Raw genomic sequence first — 18,538 nt, forward strand, 5'->3', positions numbered from 1 at the left:
TATCTCCATATAGCGAAAAAGCACACACAAGCCGGTCGTTGTAATCAAAGAATAAGGAGATCTTTTGTTCGTTCACCGAATTCGAGACGCCATTTAAGTTAAATAATTTCTCCGGGGCCACCGGAATGAAGAATTCTCAGAATTTAGGGCGTTTATCAAGTTGATAATAATCATGGCGGCCTTAATGGCTTCGTGTGTGTGTGTGTGTGTAAGTGAGAGACAGGACTTGGGACCATCTTGGTGATGAGTGAGCGGCTCATGACTTCGGTTACGGTCCTTAGCTCTTGAATTTTGTTGTTTTTAGAGTTTTTATATACGTGTGTAACCCATTTTTATATTAATTATGTTCCGGTCATTTCTGAGGTGTCAGAATCAAGAGGTGACGATAACGTTTATCTAAACATTGAAATCTTTCATGGGGATTTGATTTGCATCGTCTATTGGTGGGCGGATGCAGTATTTGCAAATATGTATCTAAATCAGTGTTTCCTAAAGTGGGCAATATCCCTCCGGTGGGTGATGAAATAGTCCAGGAGGGCGAAAGGAGCGGCGGATTAACATAGGATCCATGGGACGAGTGGCAGGGCTTTACAGATCCATAGGTGCCAATGTTTCCTATTTACTCTGAAGCCTTCCGATTTTTCAGCCTTATTAAAATCTTTCGGTCGCAAACTAGATTATTCCGATTTGTTGAATCCTTTATAGAAAAATTCCTAAAAATCCGCAAGTGGTGCTTCGCTTGAATGAAAAATCCCTAAAGAAAATACTCTTTCGGTCCTTGCGATTCCAAGCTGACCACATTTTCTAGCGCACACAGAATCCGATTTTGCGGGGAACAGTTCAATTGCCTTTTTACAACGTTAGTATAGTTTGTATATTGAAAACTGATGAAGGACCAATTTTTATAAAACTGCTTGAATAAGTCAGACATCAAAAAATGAAATGAAAATTATATTTAATTACAATGATCACAGTGCCTAAGATTTTTACTTTTCATTAAGAAAGTTAGCTCCCTCTATTGGCTCAATTGAGAATAAAAATAAAATAATTAAATGTTTGTGCATTGAATACAAATACAAATACAAATACAACGCCACAACAGGCAAATTGCCCAACGAGGTGGCTGACTTAAGAACATCATGGATCCCCGAGCCCCTACCTACTACTGCTACACCACACATGCACCCCCCCGGAACCCCCCAACGAATCGGTGCATGCGGGAATGTGCGTGTACGTGTAGTGCAACCTGACGTAAAGTTTTGTTTCTGTGTAATGCTTGTTATGTGTAGTGCTGTCATCTGCCCCCAATTTTACTAACTATGAGTGAAGTGTTATGATTGAATGATTTATCGTTGTAGGACTGTTGCTCTCTGTGGCGAGACTTTTTAACGGGGAGATCGGCTCGCATTAGCGCCTTGAAGTTGGAAACCACAGAAAACCAACTTCAGCCGACCACCACTGTGGGGTTCGAACCCGGATCCCCGCATCACGAGTCCGGCATTATAACCACTCGACCACCACAGCGGTAAAAAAGACATGCATAATTATGGGATGTATAGAAATGCTAAAATGTATGAGCACACTTAATAGAGATGAATTCTGGATGAAGTAAAAAATGCAATAAATTCCGAATTAATGAAAGAAATAATTTTGAATATTTAATAAAATAAGACAACTAGAATACTTGAAGGCCAGTATCTACTCTCAAATGTATTTATCTTAACATATTCTCTCCCCTTTCAAGCGGGGTATCCGCTTATCCATTGTTCGATGAAGCGGGGTCGACTGTATTTCTTCAGTTTATTTTGAATTTTCATTGATTCGGAAATTATTTTTTAAATCCAGAGAATCTACAGTTTTCTTCGATTCTCTTCCTCTGTGATTTTTGTCAAGTGAGCGCATATTTTTTAGTGTTTTAGACCATTTCTGTGAATGCCTTTTGAATAAATACAACTGGGCTCAAACACAGCACCCTCAAATTTGTGCTCCAGGCCCTCGAACTCATTAAGATGTCTCGGTATTGTAAACTATGGTTTTCCGAAAGTGAGCAATATCGCCACCTTTTCGTCTGAAATTAAGGCATGTGCTCAGGGCTCTAAATCCAACAGTGCTCCTCAAATAATTAGAGACATTAATTTTGCCAATTTTTGGGATTTTTCTTTCATGGATAAATTCTGAAATAGTTCTCTGCATAATCTCTCATCATCAATTCTAAATGCTCTTTCAATATTTTTCTTACTTTCATCAATTTTGAATTCTCATCAAGACCAAAATTATTTCTTTCATTAATTCGGAATTTATTGCATTTTTTACTTCATCCAGAATTCATCTCTATTAAGTGTGCTCATACATTTTAGCATTTCTATACATCCCATAATTATGCATGTCTTTTTTCATGACGACTCCCCCCCGCAAATCTTTTTTCTTTTAATGCCCTCCCGCCAAACTCTTTGTGACAGCCCTGAATACAAGAACTTACAATTCCAGTGAAAATAATATGTCAATGAATTCGCATTATGTCATCGCTTCCATACCTTTCATGGACCTGCTGATAACTCCCCTTAGAAATGTCACAACTCGTTGTTTTTTTTTAGCTTTTCATCATGCATTATATACATACACTGAGCCCCAATTTCTTAATATTCCCCATTCGACATACATGCATACAGTGTGTGTGGGGGGGGGGGCTCAATGTTATCTTTATATTCGCCTTTACGTTAACTTCCCTGTATTTGCCTCCCCATACCCTTTATAAGTGTTTTTTTAAGCTGTACAATTGAGACATGAAATTGCTGTACTAATACTATTGTGTAACATTTTTTTTTTTCTGATATGCCCCTGTTATTATTTCTTTTCAGTCAAGGCCTTTGAACCTCTTCCTCCTCCTTCAGGTCATATCGGATACGTTGTCTCCCCATACCCTCATCATCATCATCACAATGGATCATTGGGAGCCATGGTAAGTACCCATACAGCTATGAATATAAGAGTGTGTGTTCTGTTATTATTCTGAATCCTAGGATTGATTTTTTTTTTTTTAAAGAAAAACCCATGGATGATTCAATGAAATGAATTCCGGGGAATCAATGATGTCATGGGACACATTCGTGTATAGCGGCCTCGATGTTGAATAGCAGTACTCCGATAAAATCTCTGGAGACCGCGATTTTATTCCGGATATCTAGTTCCGAATATTTTCTAGTTTCGGTATTCTTCCAATATCTAGTATCGGGTCTTTCTAGTTCCGTGGCAAGCTGGATATTCGATTAGCCAGAGCAAGCTGGAATTTTGGTTCCCCGTATAACGTTGGAGTGGTTAAAGGATGAATATGAACCTCTCCCCCCCCCCCGGTCTAACACAAAGGGCAACAACAGACCCGTCTGCTCTTCCTAATTGCTGCCGAGTTTTCGAATCCGTTCATAATCGTGATTCGGTTATCGGGTGAGGTACTACAGTCGAATACCGTTATAGCGGAAAATCTCGTTTTAACGAACACTTTTCTAATCCCCCAAGTAAGTTTACATAGGAACAATGCTAGGTAAACTGGAATTCCTTTATAACGAAATTTCGTTTTAACCGGTCTTTTGGCGTTCATTATAACGGGATTCAACTGTAGATTCAAATCAAATCAGTTTGGTGTTTCAACTTGATTCGTAATTGTTCGAATCAATGATGCTGACATTCATATTGTTGTTATTAATTTGATTAAGCATATCATGAAATATAGTATTGTGTTTACCTAAACTGTGATAGTTCAAAAACCGAGGCCCATATAAATGTCTCCTTTCCCTTTGGGTCCTGGGATACTTACTCTAAGGGAGTCACGGATGATAATCAAGTAAAAGTTAAGTCCTTGCGGGATATTAGTGAGGCTGTGAGGCACATAAACTGTGAGAAGTAGGCCTATTCAGATTTGATGAAATAGGCATCAGCAGGACTACGGCAAGGAAGCGGCTGACGGTCTTTGTCTGTGGAGGGTGTTGCTTAGGATTTCATTTATAATTATATTACATCATGAATTGGTTCAAATATTAATTAAATAAGAAAGGGTCTCTCTTGTGGACGTTGGGGGAAGAAGAGGCCGTGGGAGCCAAAAAATGTGAAGGGGCTATAAGAGAATACATTGAGGGACCCTAACCTAGAACTTCTAATGTTGTGTTCCCCAAAGTGGGCAACGTCTCTTGGGAGCGATAGAAATTACCAAGAGGTGATAAGAGTTTAGGGTACGTGTAGCAGTGGTTCTCAACCGGTGCTCCGCGGGACCTTTGACGCTCCGTGTGAACTTCCCAGGTGCTCCGCGGTCGCTTGAGGACAATAAAGTAAATCATTAAATTTGATGAATAAAAGAATCTGCCTACGGGGCTTCGCCACAGAAATTATTACTAAAAATTGCTCCACGGGTCATAAAAGGTTGAGAATCTCTGCAGTATAGGATCCTATGAGATCGCTCAGAAAGGAGGGAAAAACTTTCAGTTTGGAAAACAGTTTCCCAATTAAGAAAAATTTCTCTCTGGGAATGGTTCGGGGGGGGGGGGGGAGTGTGATGGAAGCTGCGGGTGTATAACATGGGATCCTATAGGTTCACTTGTGTTGTGGGGTGTCGAGTGAAAAATTTTTGAATAGGGAGGCAACGGATAAGTTTGAGAAACTCGTTCTAAAAGGTTTTTTGTTTTTTTGTAGTGGTGTGATCATTTTCACAGGTTTCATGTTTTGGATTCAATTGCAATGATTCTTCAAATTCATGATTCCTATTTTGAGTTCGAATCTTTGGCGACTGCTAAAGACGTTTACCTTGGTGAGACATAGAAGAAAGACCATTCCTAATGGGACACATTAAATAATAGTAAAATTTCCCATGACCATGCTGCAATAGAAAATGCTTAAAGGGTCGCCTCAAATGTCTCGGGGTTTCTTTAAATGAATAAAAAAGAAATTGTTTGGGATCTCTACATTTCCAATTAATTTTTATGGTGGGGTTTCTTTGGTATTTAAGTACTTTCCCAATTTTACAATCACCTTCCTGCTAAAAACAAAAACAAACATGGAAGCAGAGGCTAAACTGAAACCTCATGAAGAACCCACCCATCCTCAGTGTTCCCAATGGCCATTTTCTTAGAAACCGAGGATTCCCTGTTGGGAAATTCTAGAAACTTGGGCAATAAATCTTTGGTTTAGTTCTCAGGAAGGAAGAAGAGAAAAAAATCTCCCCCCCCCCCCTCCCGCCCGGACCCCTGAGTGTTAGTGAAGGATAGCCATTTGTTGACCTTGACTGATTGAAAAAGCATTAAAAGAAAACTACTAAAAAATACTAGCAATTTTTACTAGTATTTTGTCTTTCCCAGATATCATCTTTCATAAAATAGTTGGAAAATATTCGATTATTATTTATATTTCAAGAGCACATTGAATTGAAATCATTGGAAATAATGATTAAAATTTTAGATTTCTTTAAAAAAAAACCACAAGCAGTTTCGTATTCTTAAATGCAATTCTAATATATATTATATATTTTATTTTTTCCCCCCGGTGTTCTCCATTGTCTTCAGAGAATTTCTGTGAAGTCACTGCCATTGACCTTAACCTTTTCTTTTATTTGGATTATTTGATATACGTATTTCTTTTTTGGAAAAGGAGTAAAGAAAGATTTATATCTTGGATAAAAAAAAACGAAACAAAACTAGAAGACATCATCCATGGTTGTTCTCGTCGTGGCAGTTCATGTTATATATAAGTATAGCACTGGTTCTCTCCCATCCCATTGACTTGTCTATTTTAACCACACCATGGGACAGGTATTACACTGGAAAATATCAACAAGCTTCTCTTCAGATAATGACGGACTTTGTTCTGTCAAACGCCAGGAAAGTACTCAGCGGATATACGTTCTTCGCCATTATTGTTTGCTGTCTCTCTTTTTTCCCTCTGTTTTTTGCTGAAAAAATGTATAGAAAAATTGCTGAAAAAAGAAATATATTTTTTTCTATTTTTTTTTTTTTTTTTTTGTGAAAGCTGTTGTCTTTGATGGCAGAGGAATATTTTCTTTCTCTCTCTCTCTCGGTGACGTAGGTCCTTTGGTAAACATGATGCCTGGCGTAGTCTTCCGCCTTTATCAATTTCTTGTGTTGTTGGGGAGGGGGGGGGGCTCTCTTTTTTACAATATATAACTTTGCTGGAGTTCCGAGTTTTGTTTATTTTTTAAAGGATTTAGATTTTTTTTCAGTTTTTCGGAGGTTTTGTTTCCTTGAAATTGCGCTTTTGTTACGGCGAGATTTAATTTGGAAGTTTTGTGATTTGGTTAATCTCAGAAAAGTGTGGTAAATTTGTGAGTTTCTCTGATCTTAAATTTTAGGAGTAAATACTTTTTACGAATTACTTGTAACTTAAGAAAAACCTATTGTGAAAAAATGTAATCACGGAAACGCTTAAAACGAGAAATCTTGATCATTAGTAAAGAGTTAAGACCATGAAAAGTCTTACTAAACGGGGAAACGCTGTAAGCGGAATCCACTGTATATCTTAATTTTTTTGTTTTTGTTTTGTTTGAATTATGGTCTCTTGTTCTGGTAACTGCTTTTTCTTACTCTAATTAATCATAAAACATTCTGTAATATGTTTAGATAGATTATTTGATGTCTCTTGTTGTGGAGCGGGTTGATGTAGGAGCAGGGATCTCTCTCTCGGCAAACATGAATTTTTACGCTCTTTCGTGAATTGCGTTCTTTGAGGCGTAGTTACAGAGTATGTGCAATTACTATCAGAATAAATTCTCAAATTCTATGGTATTTGATTACTTTGCATCTTTATTAGAGTAGAATATAGGTTAAATTCCATACAGTCGATCCCGCTTAGTACGATTCATTTTCGTGGTTCCAACTCTCTCACTAAAGATTTCCCTTTTAGAGCTTTTTCCCCGGTCACTACGTTTTTTCATGGCGGGTTTTTTGAAAACGCTATAAGCGGGATCCACTGTATTCAATTTTTCATTCAAAAATTCAAGCTGGGAAAGGGAATAAGCGGAACAAATTCATAAAGTTATGGACGTGGTGATATCTTTACGGTTTGATTACAGATAACTTTCTGTAATATTTCACGAAAAGGAAAAAATGACTGAAGTGCAAAAGACGGACAATCTTTAGGGGGGGGGGGAGACCTTCAAATTTATTCGCCGTGGGCCCCTCCACCACAAGGGTGGAGTTGACAGGGTTCTAACCCTGGGGTCCGGTACAATTCTCATCATTTTTTGCTTTTTCACGCTATAAATTGCCCGTGAAAAGTCTGACCGGGTGCCCGCAAAGGATCCCAGCCTGGGCACTTATTCACCCTTTGACTATGCGAGAAACAGGCACTATGTAGGGGGTCCTCGCGATTTTTTCTAGTTGCGAATTCTGTCTGTTTTTTCATGTTGTAACTGAGGGAATGCTAGGGTATATTCCAGAGTACCTACATTTGAAAGACATTTCGTATTTGCATTTTGTTCAATTCTTGAATGGTGTTTCAGGATTCCCAGTGATCTGGAAGTAAAATACTTGGCAAAGGTTATGGAAATATGTAAATATTTGATAAAAGGCAAGGGAAAGTTCTGCGGAGGGGGGGGGGACTCGAAAAACGTGAATTTTAGGATCTCTTTATATATTTCTCATCATATTTCTTCGGTCAGAGGAATTTGTGAGGTTTCATCTGGGAAATGATCAAGCAAATATTGCTGGAAATTCTGTTTTTCGGAAATCAAATTGGCCCCATTTCCACCAGAATGTCCCCAAGACGGCAAAGGTGGTACATAACCCAATTCTGTACATAATATTATGATTACTAGGGCTTGTATTCTTACGATGTAAAAACAGGTAGAGGAAAATACATTTACGTCATTAAATAACCAAAAATGTGCCTTGTAAAAAAAAAAAAGACCTAAAACTTTACTTTTCTATTTCCCAAAAACATTAATTTTTGCAAAATCACGTGAGAATGAGAAATATTTATGCAATTAATACTATTTTTAAAAAAAAATCATTTGTTGCTTGGACTGCGAGATATTTTAAAGATAAAATTACAACTGAACCTTATGATATTATTTAACGTCACTGTGAGGACTTTCCACCAAGTGGCGTTGCGAAACGCATGCTCCGATATCGTGTTCAAGGGGTGCCGCGGACGTGATCATCTCTCTACAATACTTGCGACAAAGTTCGTGTACGCGACTTGCGACAAAGTTCTACAAAACGATATCTTCTCGTCGATTTGTAAATGAAGATTCTCTTCTCAGTATGGAAAAGAAAATCCATTGAAAAATGATTTCATTTCTCCATCAATGAAATCACAAATTTCCACGAGTTTCGTGTCTTTTTCTCCGTCTGGCATATCGCCCGGGTCTCTCCCTTTATTGTGCGCCTATGCTATCGGGGCGGTGGTAGGGAAGGAACGAGGCCTGCCTTCATGAAAATGCTCTATTATTGTTTGGTAAGGCTCGTTAAATGTTCTATTGGGCCTTCTTTCTTTCTGTTCTTTTATTCGACAATTTGCTTGGCGAACTGCCCCTAGCGCTAGAAGAAGTCCCTTCTTTTTTGCCTTATCGCAATGTCGTTAAACCGTGAAAGCCATTAAACGTTCTTCTCCATCCTATTCTGCCAATTCTTCCAGAATAAGAAGAAAAAAAAAAAGAAATCCCTTTTTCTTCATCCATGTCATCAAATGTATCCACATATCTGTGTCCTGTTGTATTTTACTATGTATAGGAGTATTTTTCTTTTTCCCCCATCCGTGTTGTCAGAAAAGGGACAATAGGCGTGAAATCTTTATTGGTATCTACCTGAACAAGCGGGTAGTATTTCTCTCCTTTGTGGTAGATGGCAATTTGTCCCCCTCCTCCTCAAGAATGGGAGGTTTCCTCCTTGTTCTTGTGTGCTCATGTGTGTGGGTGCCCCCCCAGGGTGCCTCCCCATTCGAGTGGGTACATGGCACAACAACCGAGAAAAATGTACTTCTCCGAGAAGGTGACAAAGAAGATTGATTAGTTAATGCCAATATGTCTACCCGGGGTGAAATTCCTTGGGAATGTTGTTTTCAAGGATTCGTTTCTCTATTGAAATGAGTGAAAAGGCTTGGTTTTTTTATTTGGTGTGTGGAATTCTTTCCCGAGATGGTGCTTTTTTTGTGCATCAACTGTACTTTCGATGTTTTCTTTGTTCCGCTGGGTCAGTGCCGATGGGCGAACGATTTGGTGCACGGCGTACATGCTCGGCCCCGCGGGGTCAAATGTGGCCCCTCTGCGATCTGATGTGGTACATGTGTGGAAATGTGAAAATATGAAATGAGTAACACATCTCTCCAGATCACTTGAGTGATCCGCGGCACATTTGCAGATCGCTCAAGTAAACCGCGGTGCAGTTACACATCCCTTTTGTTGGCCCGTGGTACATTTACAAATTACTTGCGTTACCTGTGGAATATTCATAGATTACTTGAGTGAACTGCGGGTGCAGTTCCAGAACACTTAAGTGGCCCGCGCCGCATTTTCAAATCACTTGAGGCCGAGTTGCAGATCACTCGAGTGTCTCGCGGCGCATTCCCAGGAATCTTTAATTGACCCACGCCATATTTAAAAGCCGTGACTGCGTCACAGTTCCAAATCACTTGAGTGATTTGTAAATCTGCTGGTCGCTTAATATAGCCCGCGGCACAGTTCCAAGTTATTCAAGCTACCTACTTTTTCTGATGCCCCTAAATGACCTGCGGCATATTTGGAATATGGAGTGTCTTTCGGCACAATTCCAGATCTCTCAAGTGGCCCGCGGCGCGGTCCCGGATAATTGAAGCGGACCACGGTACATATTCTGATGCCTTCAATGACTCACATGGATATTCCCAGATCTCTTGAATGACCAGCAGCATAACTTGGGTATCATTGAATGACTTGCGCCGCAGATACAGATCACTGACCCGCAGCACATTTACAGATCACCCAATTGGCACACGACACATTTTCAAATTAATGAAGTGTTCCGCGCACTCTTAAAGGTTGAACACCCTCGATGTACGGGGGTGTTGAAATTAAATTTCTCGGAGGATTGCGGAGGGTATTTTGCTGACGCAAATGATTTCAGACAATCGTCTTCGGATGGTACACGCATATTGAATAAAAAGTGTGAACATTCGGCAGTAGACGGTGCCACCGTCTGACAAATCATTCGGCGGGTGTTCAACATAGAGCCCCATTCCGCTCTTGATTGATGTTCCTTATTCGCATAATATTGTTTTCGACAGCGGAATGAAGTAAGCATTAATCCCTGGAACATGTTCCACGAATATTGGCGTCTGGATGTTAAAGAGTGCGGTTTGTTCTCGTTACACCTACGAATAGAAACCGTTATGGAAAACCAAGGAATTTTATGAGGAACACCTGCTAAATGATTAGTGGAGACGCAACGTCACCTATGGGATAATTTTTTTTTTCACTTTTTTTTTTTCCTTTTATAAATGGTGAGGGTGATCTCTTGTGATCAAGAGTAAGTACCAGGTAGCTTTTGCATCCCAAGTTCTAAACGTTTCTTCAGTTCTCGGCACTCTCGGAGAGATACATAAGGGGCCGTTCAAGTATTACGTCAGCATCGGGGGGGGGGGTTTGGATTTGCTGAATTTTGATGACAAGGGGGCGAGAGGGGTTTGAATGTTGCTTACGTCATCAACCACCCCTTTTTGAAGATATGAAATATTCTAAACTGTTGAAATTTTGCGGGGAGGGGGGGGGGTCGAAAGTGGCTGAAAATCTGCTTACGTAATACTTGAATGGCCCCTAATTTGTGACGTGGATTGGATTTTCAAGTGTCTTACGTTATCCATTGCACCACTGGTTTTAGAAGTGTTCGTCGCCGCTACCAAGGGCGTAAACACTCTTTTCGCTATTTGTCAGGGTCGTCGCATAGAGCGTAGCACAACTTCCGCGATAGCGTCGCGAGTATGTGAACGTTAGGGTAAGAGACTGCCTTTAAGCTAGATGAAATTCCTTTAACAAAAAATTTAAAAGGGGAAAGAAGCTTTTTATCAAAATGCTAAAATGCTAATGATTGATGTATGCTCTTTTCGTAACTCCTGTACGCATTTTTGCGATAAATGAGACCGTAGTTTCAACCGTGGCGAGAGAGAGCCGCTCCTAAATGGTAGCCATGTGGAGCCACTTTCAAATAAATAAAACTAGTCATTATTTGTATGTTATCAGTAAAATGATCGCTAACTAATGCTACTGGTAAATAAACTTAAAACAACTGCTGGCAAAGTGAGAGCACTGGTGAAAGACAGTCAAGTAAGGCCATTGGCAAACGATGTCCACGTCAAAACTACCAACTGACCGAACGGCGACCCAGTCCATTGGAATTACCAATCGATAGGTCGCTGCCGTATTGGGCAATCTTTATTTGTTTAAGCATTCATTGTTTCCAGTGATACAGTTATTTATTTTGACTCTTTCTTTGCCGGGTAATTAATTGTCGGGGAATGAACTGAATCACTGTCTGCCGCGGGAATAAAACTACTAGCAAATGATTATGGCAAAGGAGCAAAGAAAATGATAACTAACTATGGCAAAGGATGACTGGTTTGGAGGAGCCACCGCATAGGCAAAGAAGCCACAGGTTCCAGGAGTTCGAGAACATCTATCAATTCACAAAAATATCTTCACCGTGGGAAGGTGCATGATCTTCGTCCTAAGTTCCATTCCTTCTGTTTTGTTTATTCCCGAAATATCTTGTGGGCATCTCGATTGAAATCATCGCTTTAGGATTTTGGAAATCGTTGGGATGGCCAATCCATCCCAAGTTCCTAGACAGTATAACTATAAAAATCATTTTCATGGCTCAAAATATTTTCTCGGAATGCACATGCTGGTTGAGAAGTGAAATCTCTATTTTTTTTTTATACTGGTGAAGTACTCGGTTTCGAAACCGGTAGCAGCAATCTTCCTCATCTTATAGGAACCGGACTGTCCATGATCAGCCTTGGAACAGCTGCTGGTAGTATCATTTCGTCCGGCATGTCCGGAACGAGGGTTTATGTCGTAACTTGATGCAGCCGTCATACGAGTTATCTCACACAAAACTCATAATTACAAGCAGCGTTTGGTTCGTTATTATTATTATTATTGCTCAACCACATAATCTCGGCGGAGAAATGGTCAGTTCAATGCCCCTTAAAATAATTAGAAATCTTAGGCTTTTAAATGTTTCTTCTACGGACAAAGCTTTTCTTTGTTCTTGTAGAAATCTCGATTTAAAAAAAAAAAGGTCTTTCCTCTAAATTAGTGTTGGTGGAAAAGTGCAAAGATTAAGTTTTTTACTTCTTCAGTGAACCAAGGTGAAGGGGGGGGGGAAGAAGAGCAATTCCCTTCCATCCCCCCCTTTTCACTTTGATTGACAGGTGAGCATTTCTCAGTTAACCCTGTGTGTGTGACTTCTTGGGATTTCGTTGGGCGAGATTGCAAGGCAAAGAAGAAGAACCCCATCCCTTGTCAACTATGAGAGGATGAATGTGCTAACGGGATGACCTACTACCACCAGAGGAGAGTGGGAAGATGGCTACACACATAGGATTATACATTTTGTGTGTGTCTCTGTCTGTAGAATGCATGTGTGTTTGTGGAGAGAGAGAGAGAGAGAGTGGTACGAGGGTTGAAAAAGAGGAAGGTTTTTTTGGCTTTCTTTTTTGCCTTTTTGGAAGCATCCAAAACTGCTTCCATCACCCGCTGTGCCCATTTTTTTTTTATTATTATTATTTACGCCCTCCCCATCATCTTAAGTTTTTTTCTCCCCTTCAGTTTAAACAACTACACTGAAGGGTGTCTTATTTTTTTTTCTCCCCGCTGTAGCGTTTCCAGTTTTGGCTATTTAGCGGTGATTATCTTCCTTGGTCTATACGGGATTTCTTGATTCTCCACTGCCGAAAGTACCGTGTACATTCTAGCAGTGCTTGCTATCTTACCTGAAAAAGTCTCTTCACTGAGATTAGGCAGACTTACAATGTGAGACTTGCATAACAACGTGGTAACTCAAGCCAGGGCGCGTGCACAGTATCGATCTTTGGGGGCGGGGGAGATAGAAATTTTGTGTTGCCACCCTTCAAAAAAGCATTTAAATTAACAGAAATTTGTTAATATAGCATATAAAGTGTATTTTCTTTCGATATTTCAATTTTTTCACCGTAATATTAATTCTCGCCCCCCCCCTAATTTTTTTGGTTGGCATACGAGGGGGGCGAGGTCCTCCGAGCACTCCCTGCGTACGCCTGACTCAGCATTTACCATCTTCACTTAAAAATATGGGAAACAGATGGCAGCGTGAGCAAGAACTCCAAATAAATTTTTTGATTTACGTTGAAGTATTCAAATAATTATAAAGATCAGTGGTTCGATTGCCGGGGGGGGGGGCTGACAGGGTTCCAGCCTGAGGCCAGGGACGATTTTTTGGTTTTCCGTACTACCGCTACTGAACCACACATGAACGTACATTTTTTTGTACTATAAATGCTAAAGACCACAGCCTAGGAGCCCTTGCTTTTCCATTCTACGGAACCTACGCAGAAGAAAAACTTCTGCAGATCCCTGGGGTCTCGCAGAATACCAGTTGAAAACCTTTTTGTGAAGTAGGAACTATTCAGCAACCCGGTGATGTAATTTTGATCACGCAACTCGCTAATTGACGAATCTAGAATTGGACTGTCATTAATGGATGGTCGCCGCCATATTGTAAGTTTTCAACACTTTGTCGCCGACTTTTTAATTTCTCGTTATCGACGTCATTGATTGCCACCGAGCGTTTGATTAATCGCGCTGGGAAGATGAAATGATAATAAATGACACATAGTTCTTGAGATGCCATCTCGTCTTGTCCCTGCGTATCCTGAAGCGATGAAGACGCTCCCCGAGAATGATGGCCGTATACAAACATGTGGCTGTATATTTTCACTTGATAAATCATCTTATTTGATTTATTGTTCAGCGGTAATAACTATAGGATGAATGTACGTGAAATAGCTGTTGGATGACGATTCACCGTGTATGTTTGGTTACAAAATTAGCGATATCATATCCCGTATTTTAGTCTCTTGATTTCCCGTACATAAATATCCGGTATAAATGTGACCAATTATATAGATGTTGAAATTAATGGGATATACTGGAGGACCGCTCCCACCTGTCCAATCGTCGCGGATCACCTCCGGTCCGCGAACCATAGGTTGAGAAACGCGGTTTATGGTGGATTTAAGCTTGAAAAAATATGCTCCCTACATGGGAAGGGCTTGGCTGCGGAAGATTTACTTTCACTGCCCACCAGAGAACCAGCCTTCCCAACTACCTGGAGTCAAAGGTCAACTATTGAGTGAAACGGGGTGGACGGCATAGTGTTTCCACTCTTTTTTTTGTACTTATCCCTTTTTATTGACATAGGAGACCGAATGTCTAGGCTGGGTGGAGAAAGCAGATACACATACATACACACACAGAATGTCTATTGAATGGGTAGGGGAGAGAGTACGAAATGGTTTCCTGGAAAAAAAGGGGGGACCCCTAGTCTTTTGGGGAACGTCTAGACCACGCCTACACCCTTTTGGTCTCCATTTGATGATACGTGACAACTCCAAATAGTCCAGTGTGTCAGTTTTCCCTCCTCGTGTATTATGGATTTTGGAATGTCGAGGGGTTGAAGGTTCCAGTCATCCAGTTATTGACACAATGTCCTATCAAATACCATTACTCCCTCCCCTTATATTTTTACTTGTGGGATTTTTTGAGGATTGGGGGGGGGGAAGAGTGTGCGTTTCTTTGCCCATGTATTTTTTGTTATTCACTCCTCTGGAGAGGACTTTTGGTGTTTGAGGAGTAGAGCGAATTCCGTGTGAAAGGTTACAATTTGTGACATCTTTTCTCTGGAAATATCCATGCCCTTGCTTGATATCTTTGGATGAAGTGTGAGTAATCTGCACTTGGCGGAAACATGTTTCATGGATGTATGGTACGCTATACGTGCTCATCCTATGGCCGGCGGGCCAAATGAGGCCCTCGGAGTCGTCTATTATGGCCCGTGACTTCAAACTTAATTTTTTTTTAAATGAACCAAAAAGCACACCTAGATTCCTTGAGTGACCCGCGGCACATTTAAATGCCACTTAAGGCAAGGGCCGTAGCTAGGATTTTTGCCGTCCGGAGCAAACATTATTTTGCCGCCTCTACAACTGTAAAATTCGTTAATTTTACAACGATGTTCTTTGTTTCCACCTAAATTTTACCTCCCCCCTAAATTTTACCGCCCGTGGCAGTTGCCCCCTCCCCACTTACGGCCCTGCTTAAGAAGACTTGATACCTTTAACATGGTGTGAAACACCACTCTAATAAAAATTTGTATCAGCGTTTCAGCTTCCCCTAGGGGAGCGATATCATCATGGACATGAGATTATTTATATTACGTCTATATTATATCATAGTTTGTATAGGGACCATTATCTAGTAGATTGGTGATTTTTAACGGGGGAAGGGGGTCTTTGGAGAATTGTCAGTCTGTCAGATTGGATGAGAAAACAATTAAAGTACTGTTTCCACGTTGAAGTCATCGCTTGTTATAACGACCTCTCGTTACAGCGACCATTCTATTACATTGTGAGCCCAAATCTTTTTTCATCTAGCAACTCATAAAATGTGCAGGTGGATCCACTTATTTTATTGACTAAGAAAACTCTTCAACATTAAATTTTTTAATCGAACATTATATTTGACTCATCAACTGTTAATTACACATCAACCACTATACGCATGTTTTTGTTGAATTAAATATTTAGAATTAATGGAAAATATGTTACACTAGGTTACAATAAATACATTTGAGAGTAGTTACTGGCTTTCAAGTAGTCTTCAATGTGTATATTTAATTATTTTATTTTTGTTCTCTGTTGATCCAATAGAGGGCGCTAACTTTCCTAATGAAAAATAATTTTAGGTATCGTGATCATTGTAATTAAATATAATTTCATTTCATTCTTAATGTCTGATTTATTCGAGAAGCTTCATTAATATTGATCCTTTTTAAGTTTTCAATATACAAACTATACTTACGCTGTAAAATGGCAATTGAATTGTTCCCCTGCATAAATCGGATTCTGTGTTCTGGAATCGTTGAAATAGATTAAGGCCGACTGTATATTTTTTCTTTTCGGTATAACGACCACCCGATATAACGTGAGTTTTCGACGGAAAGATGAGGGTCGTTCGTGGCCTTCATCTTATAGGCAGAGGTCCATGGCTTCCTTCTTATTCGCACAGAGAGTCTGTGGAATACAATGTTAAGAACCCGTGTTTTAGGCAGTGCCGTCTTAACGCACATGGGCCCACCCGGCACGGCTCTGAGGCCCCCACAAAAATGAGATCTGGTTGAAATGTTCTAGAATTAACTAGGTGAGGCCCCAGAAAAATCACTTGGCCTGGGGCCTACGATGCTCTTACGACGGCCCTGGTTCTAGGTAATTGTGATCCAAAGTGGAGTGGTGATTTCCCTCTTGTCCGGGGTAGCTGTAGGTATTGATGATTATATATTCAGTGCTATGAAGTAGATTCTTTTTTTTAGACTTCTGGGGTTCCGCGGTTTTCAAAAGTTTAAGAAAGACTAGGCTGTAGCAGCAATACGTCACATACGCTTTCAAAGATAGTAGATTAGTCAACGTTGGGTTCCTAGGATCCCTACGGGTGATACCGTACATTATCGTGTCTAGTTACGATTTTCAATCGAATCGATTCACCCCTTAGTGTTTATGCATTTCCTATCAAGAAACCCAACGATTCCTTTGGATTACGTTCGGAATACATCAGTCTACCCCACTGCTCCCACAAGGGTAGGACTGACAGGGGCTCCAGTCCGGGGGCCTGAGATGATTCTGATCGGGGGGGGGGATGTTTCATGCTATACATTCACCAAGCGGGTCTATTGAGAAGTCTGACCCGCTAAAAGATCCCAACCTAGGGTTCCTGCTGCTAGATGTGGGGAGGGGGGTGGTGACATGGTCTACCCATCCACGAAGTTAATTATTCACACCAAGATGTTTATAATGAAGATTAAACGTCAACAGACTTGCTGGGGGGGGGGGGGAGAGTAAACCTTTAGCATATGTTATTAACACTAGTTCCTGGGTGCTTCGAAACAAATCCAGCAGCCGTTTCGGAATGCCCATAATTATTTTCTTTTGAGATACCACAAGAAAAGAATTCTCATCCTGTCCTAATTATCCACAGATTCTGAAGAAAAGAGAAATTTTGCTTTTGACGTATACGGATCCCATACATATGTGCTTGAGCTCGAAACACAGATGAACCATCTGCTTTAAAATGCCTTTTATTGATGGCTTTCCTTTTTCCACAAGTTCCCGCCTTCTGGGTTTTTTTTTCTTCCTCGTAGGAAATCCATTCGCTTTTCTACGGAACCACAACTTTTTTGGTGGCTTGTTAATAATATGCTATGCAGTAGGTGCTTCGGTTTGTTGTTTTTCAAAGGGAGTCGGATTTGCGTGAGTCTTACGTGCTCAGGAGTTCATAACAAACATTTCTTTGGGGACAACCATACATCACTCAGGATGATATGAAGAGAACAGCCACGAATATATTCGGGAGAGACTTTCTTTTTTTCTTTTTTTTTCTTCAGTTCTTGTATTTTATGCTTGAAAGAGACGTTTACTACCCCGAGGGAGGAAAGGAACGATCTGACTTGAAGAAAATGAATGTTGCCAAAGGTTTGAGGTGACAGATGACGTTGCAGACAGTGTTTGGTAGTCTTGATTTCCTAACATCTTCCTTTTAAAAGTATTATCCCGCGCACACAAATGAATCCGTGTAGGTTAGCCATTATTGATTACCTTGCTCAAGTATCTAGATAGTGATTGAAATTGGGAAATATTTTGTCCACAAAAAAGAGATGACTATTTTTATTTATTTATTCAATAATTCTTGGCCGAGGGAGGAAGGCTCTAGGCTTCTGTAGTTCCAATGCATTTCAGTCATTTTATCGACATGTTCGGGATTACTTGATTTCTGGGAGGTCTCTAAATTCTGGAATTATCAAGCTCTATAGTCAGTTAACGAATGGCAGCACGTGGATGCCGTGTGCTTTGGAAGCAGGGATAGTCGACCATTTATACTTACTGACGCACGACTGTATGTGACCACCTGCGATTTTTTTGGGATTCCAGTATCGTGACTTTTCAGAAGTGAAAGAGCACCGTGTAATCTTACCATGGGAAATTCATCTTCATTTTCTCGAGATTGCATAACAGATTTGCAGAGTTTTAAGCTGAATTTCATTTGCTCTTAGATTCAATTTCATGTCTATGTTTCAATCACTGATGTGAAGACACATTGTAATCACAGAAGCTTGTGTTTTCATAGCCCTCTCCCTCCCCCCTCCCCCACATGCACATAGTGATGGCAGCTGGCACGAGTTTGGACGATCCTTGCGCTGCCCAACTGTATGGCTCCAGGCTCTACCATTCGCTATAGAGCAGGGCCCGACTTTGCCCTCAA

At 40.3% G+C, this 18,538-nt stretch overlaps 1 protein-coding gene across 1 annotated transcript in view; it reads left to right on the forward strand.

The window, feature by feature from the left end:
- The window catches only part of pan (transcription factor pangolin), a 197,374-nt gene that overhangs the window by 72,556 nt on the left and 106,280 nt on the right, over positions 1-18,538 (forward strand). Inside the window, exon 3 of the mRNA XM_089238439.1 lies at positions 2,859-2,959. Within this exon, the coding sequence (XP_089094565.1) occupies positions 2,859-2,959 (101 nt within the window). The remainder of the gene's footprint in view (positions 1-2,858; positions 2,960-18,538) is intronic.

Source organism: Pholcus phalangioides, unplaced genomic scaffold, assembly GCF_987345545.1.
Source record: "Pholcus phalangioides strain wild (caught in Gottingen) unplaced genomic scaffold, Ppha-v1.0 ptg000002l_1, whole genome shotgun sequence".
Taxonomy (NCBI): Eukaryota; Metazoa; Arthropoda; class Arachnida; order Araneae; family Pholcidae; genus Pholcus; species Pholcus phalangioides.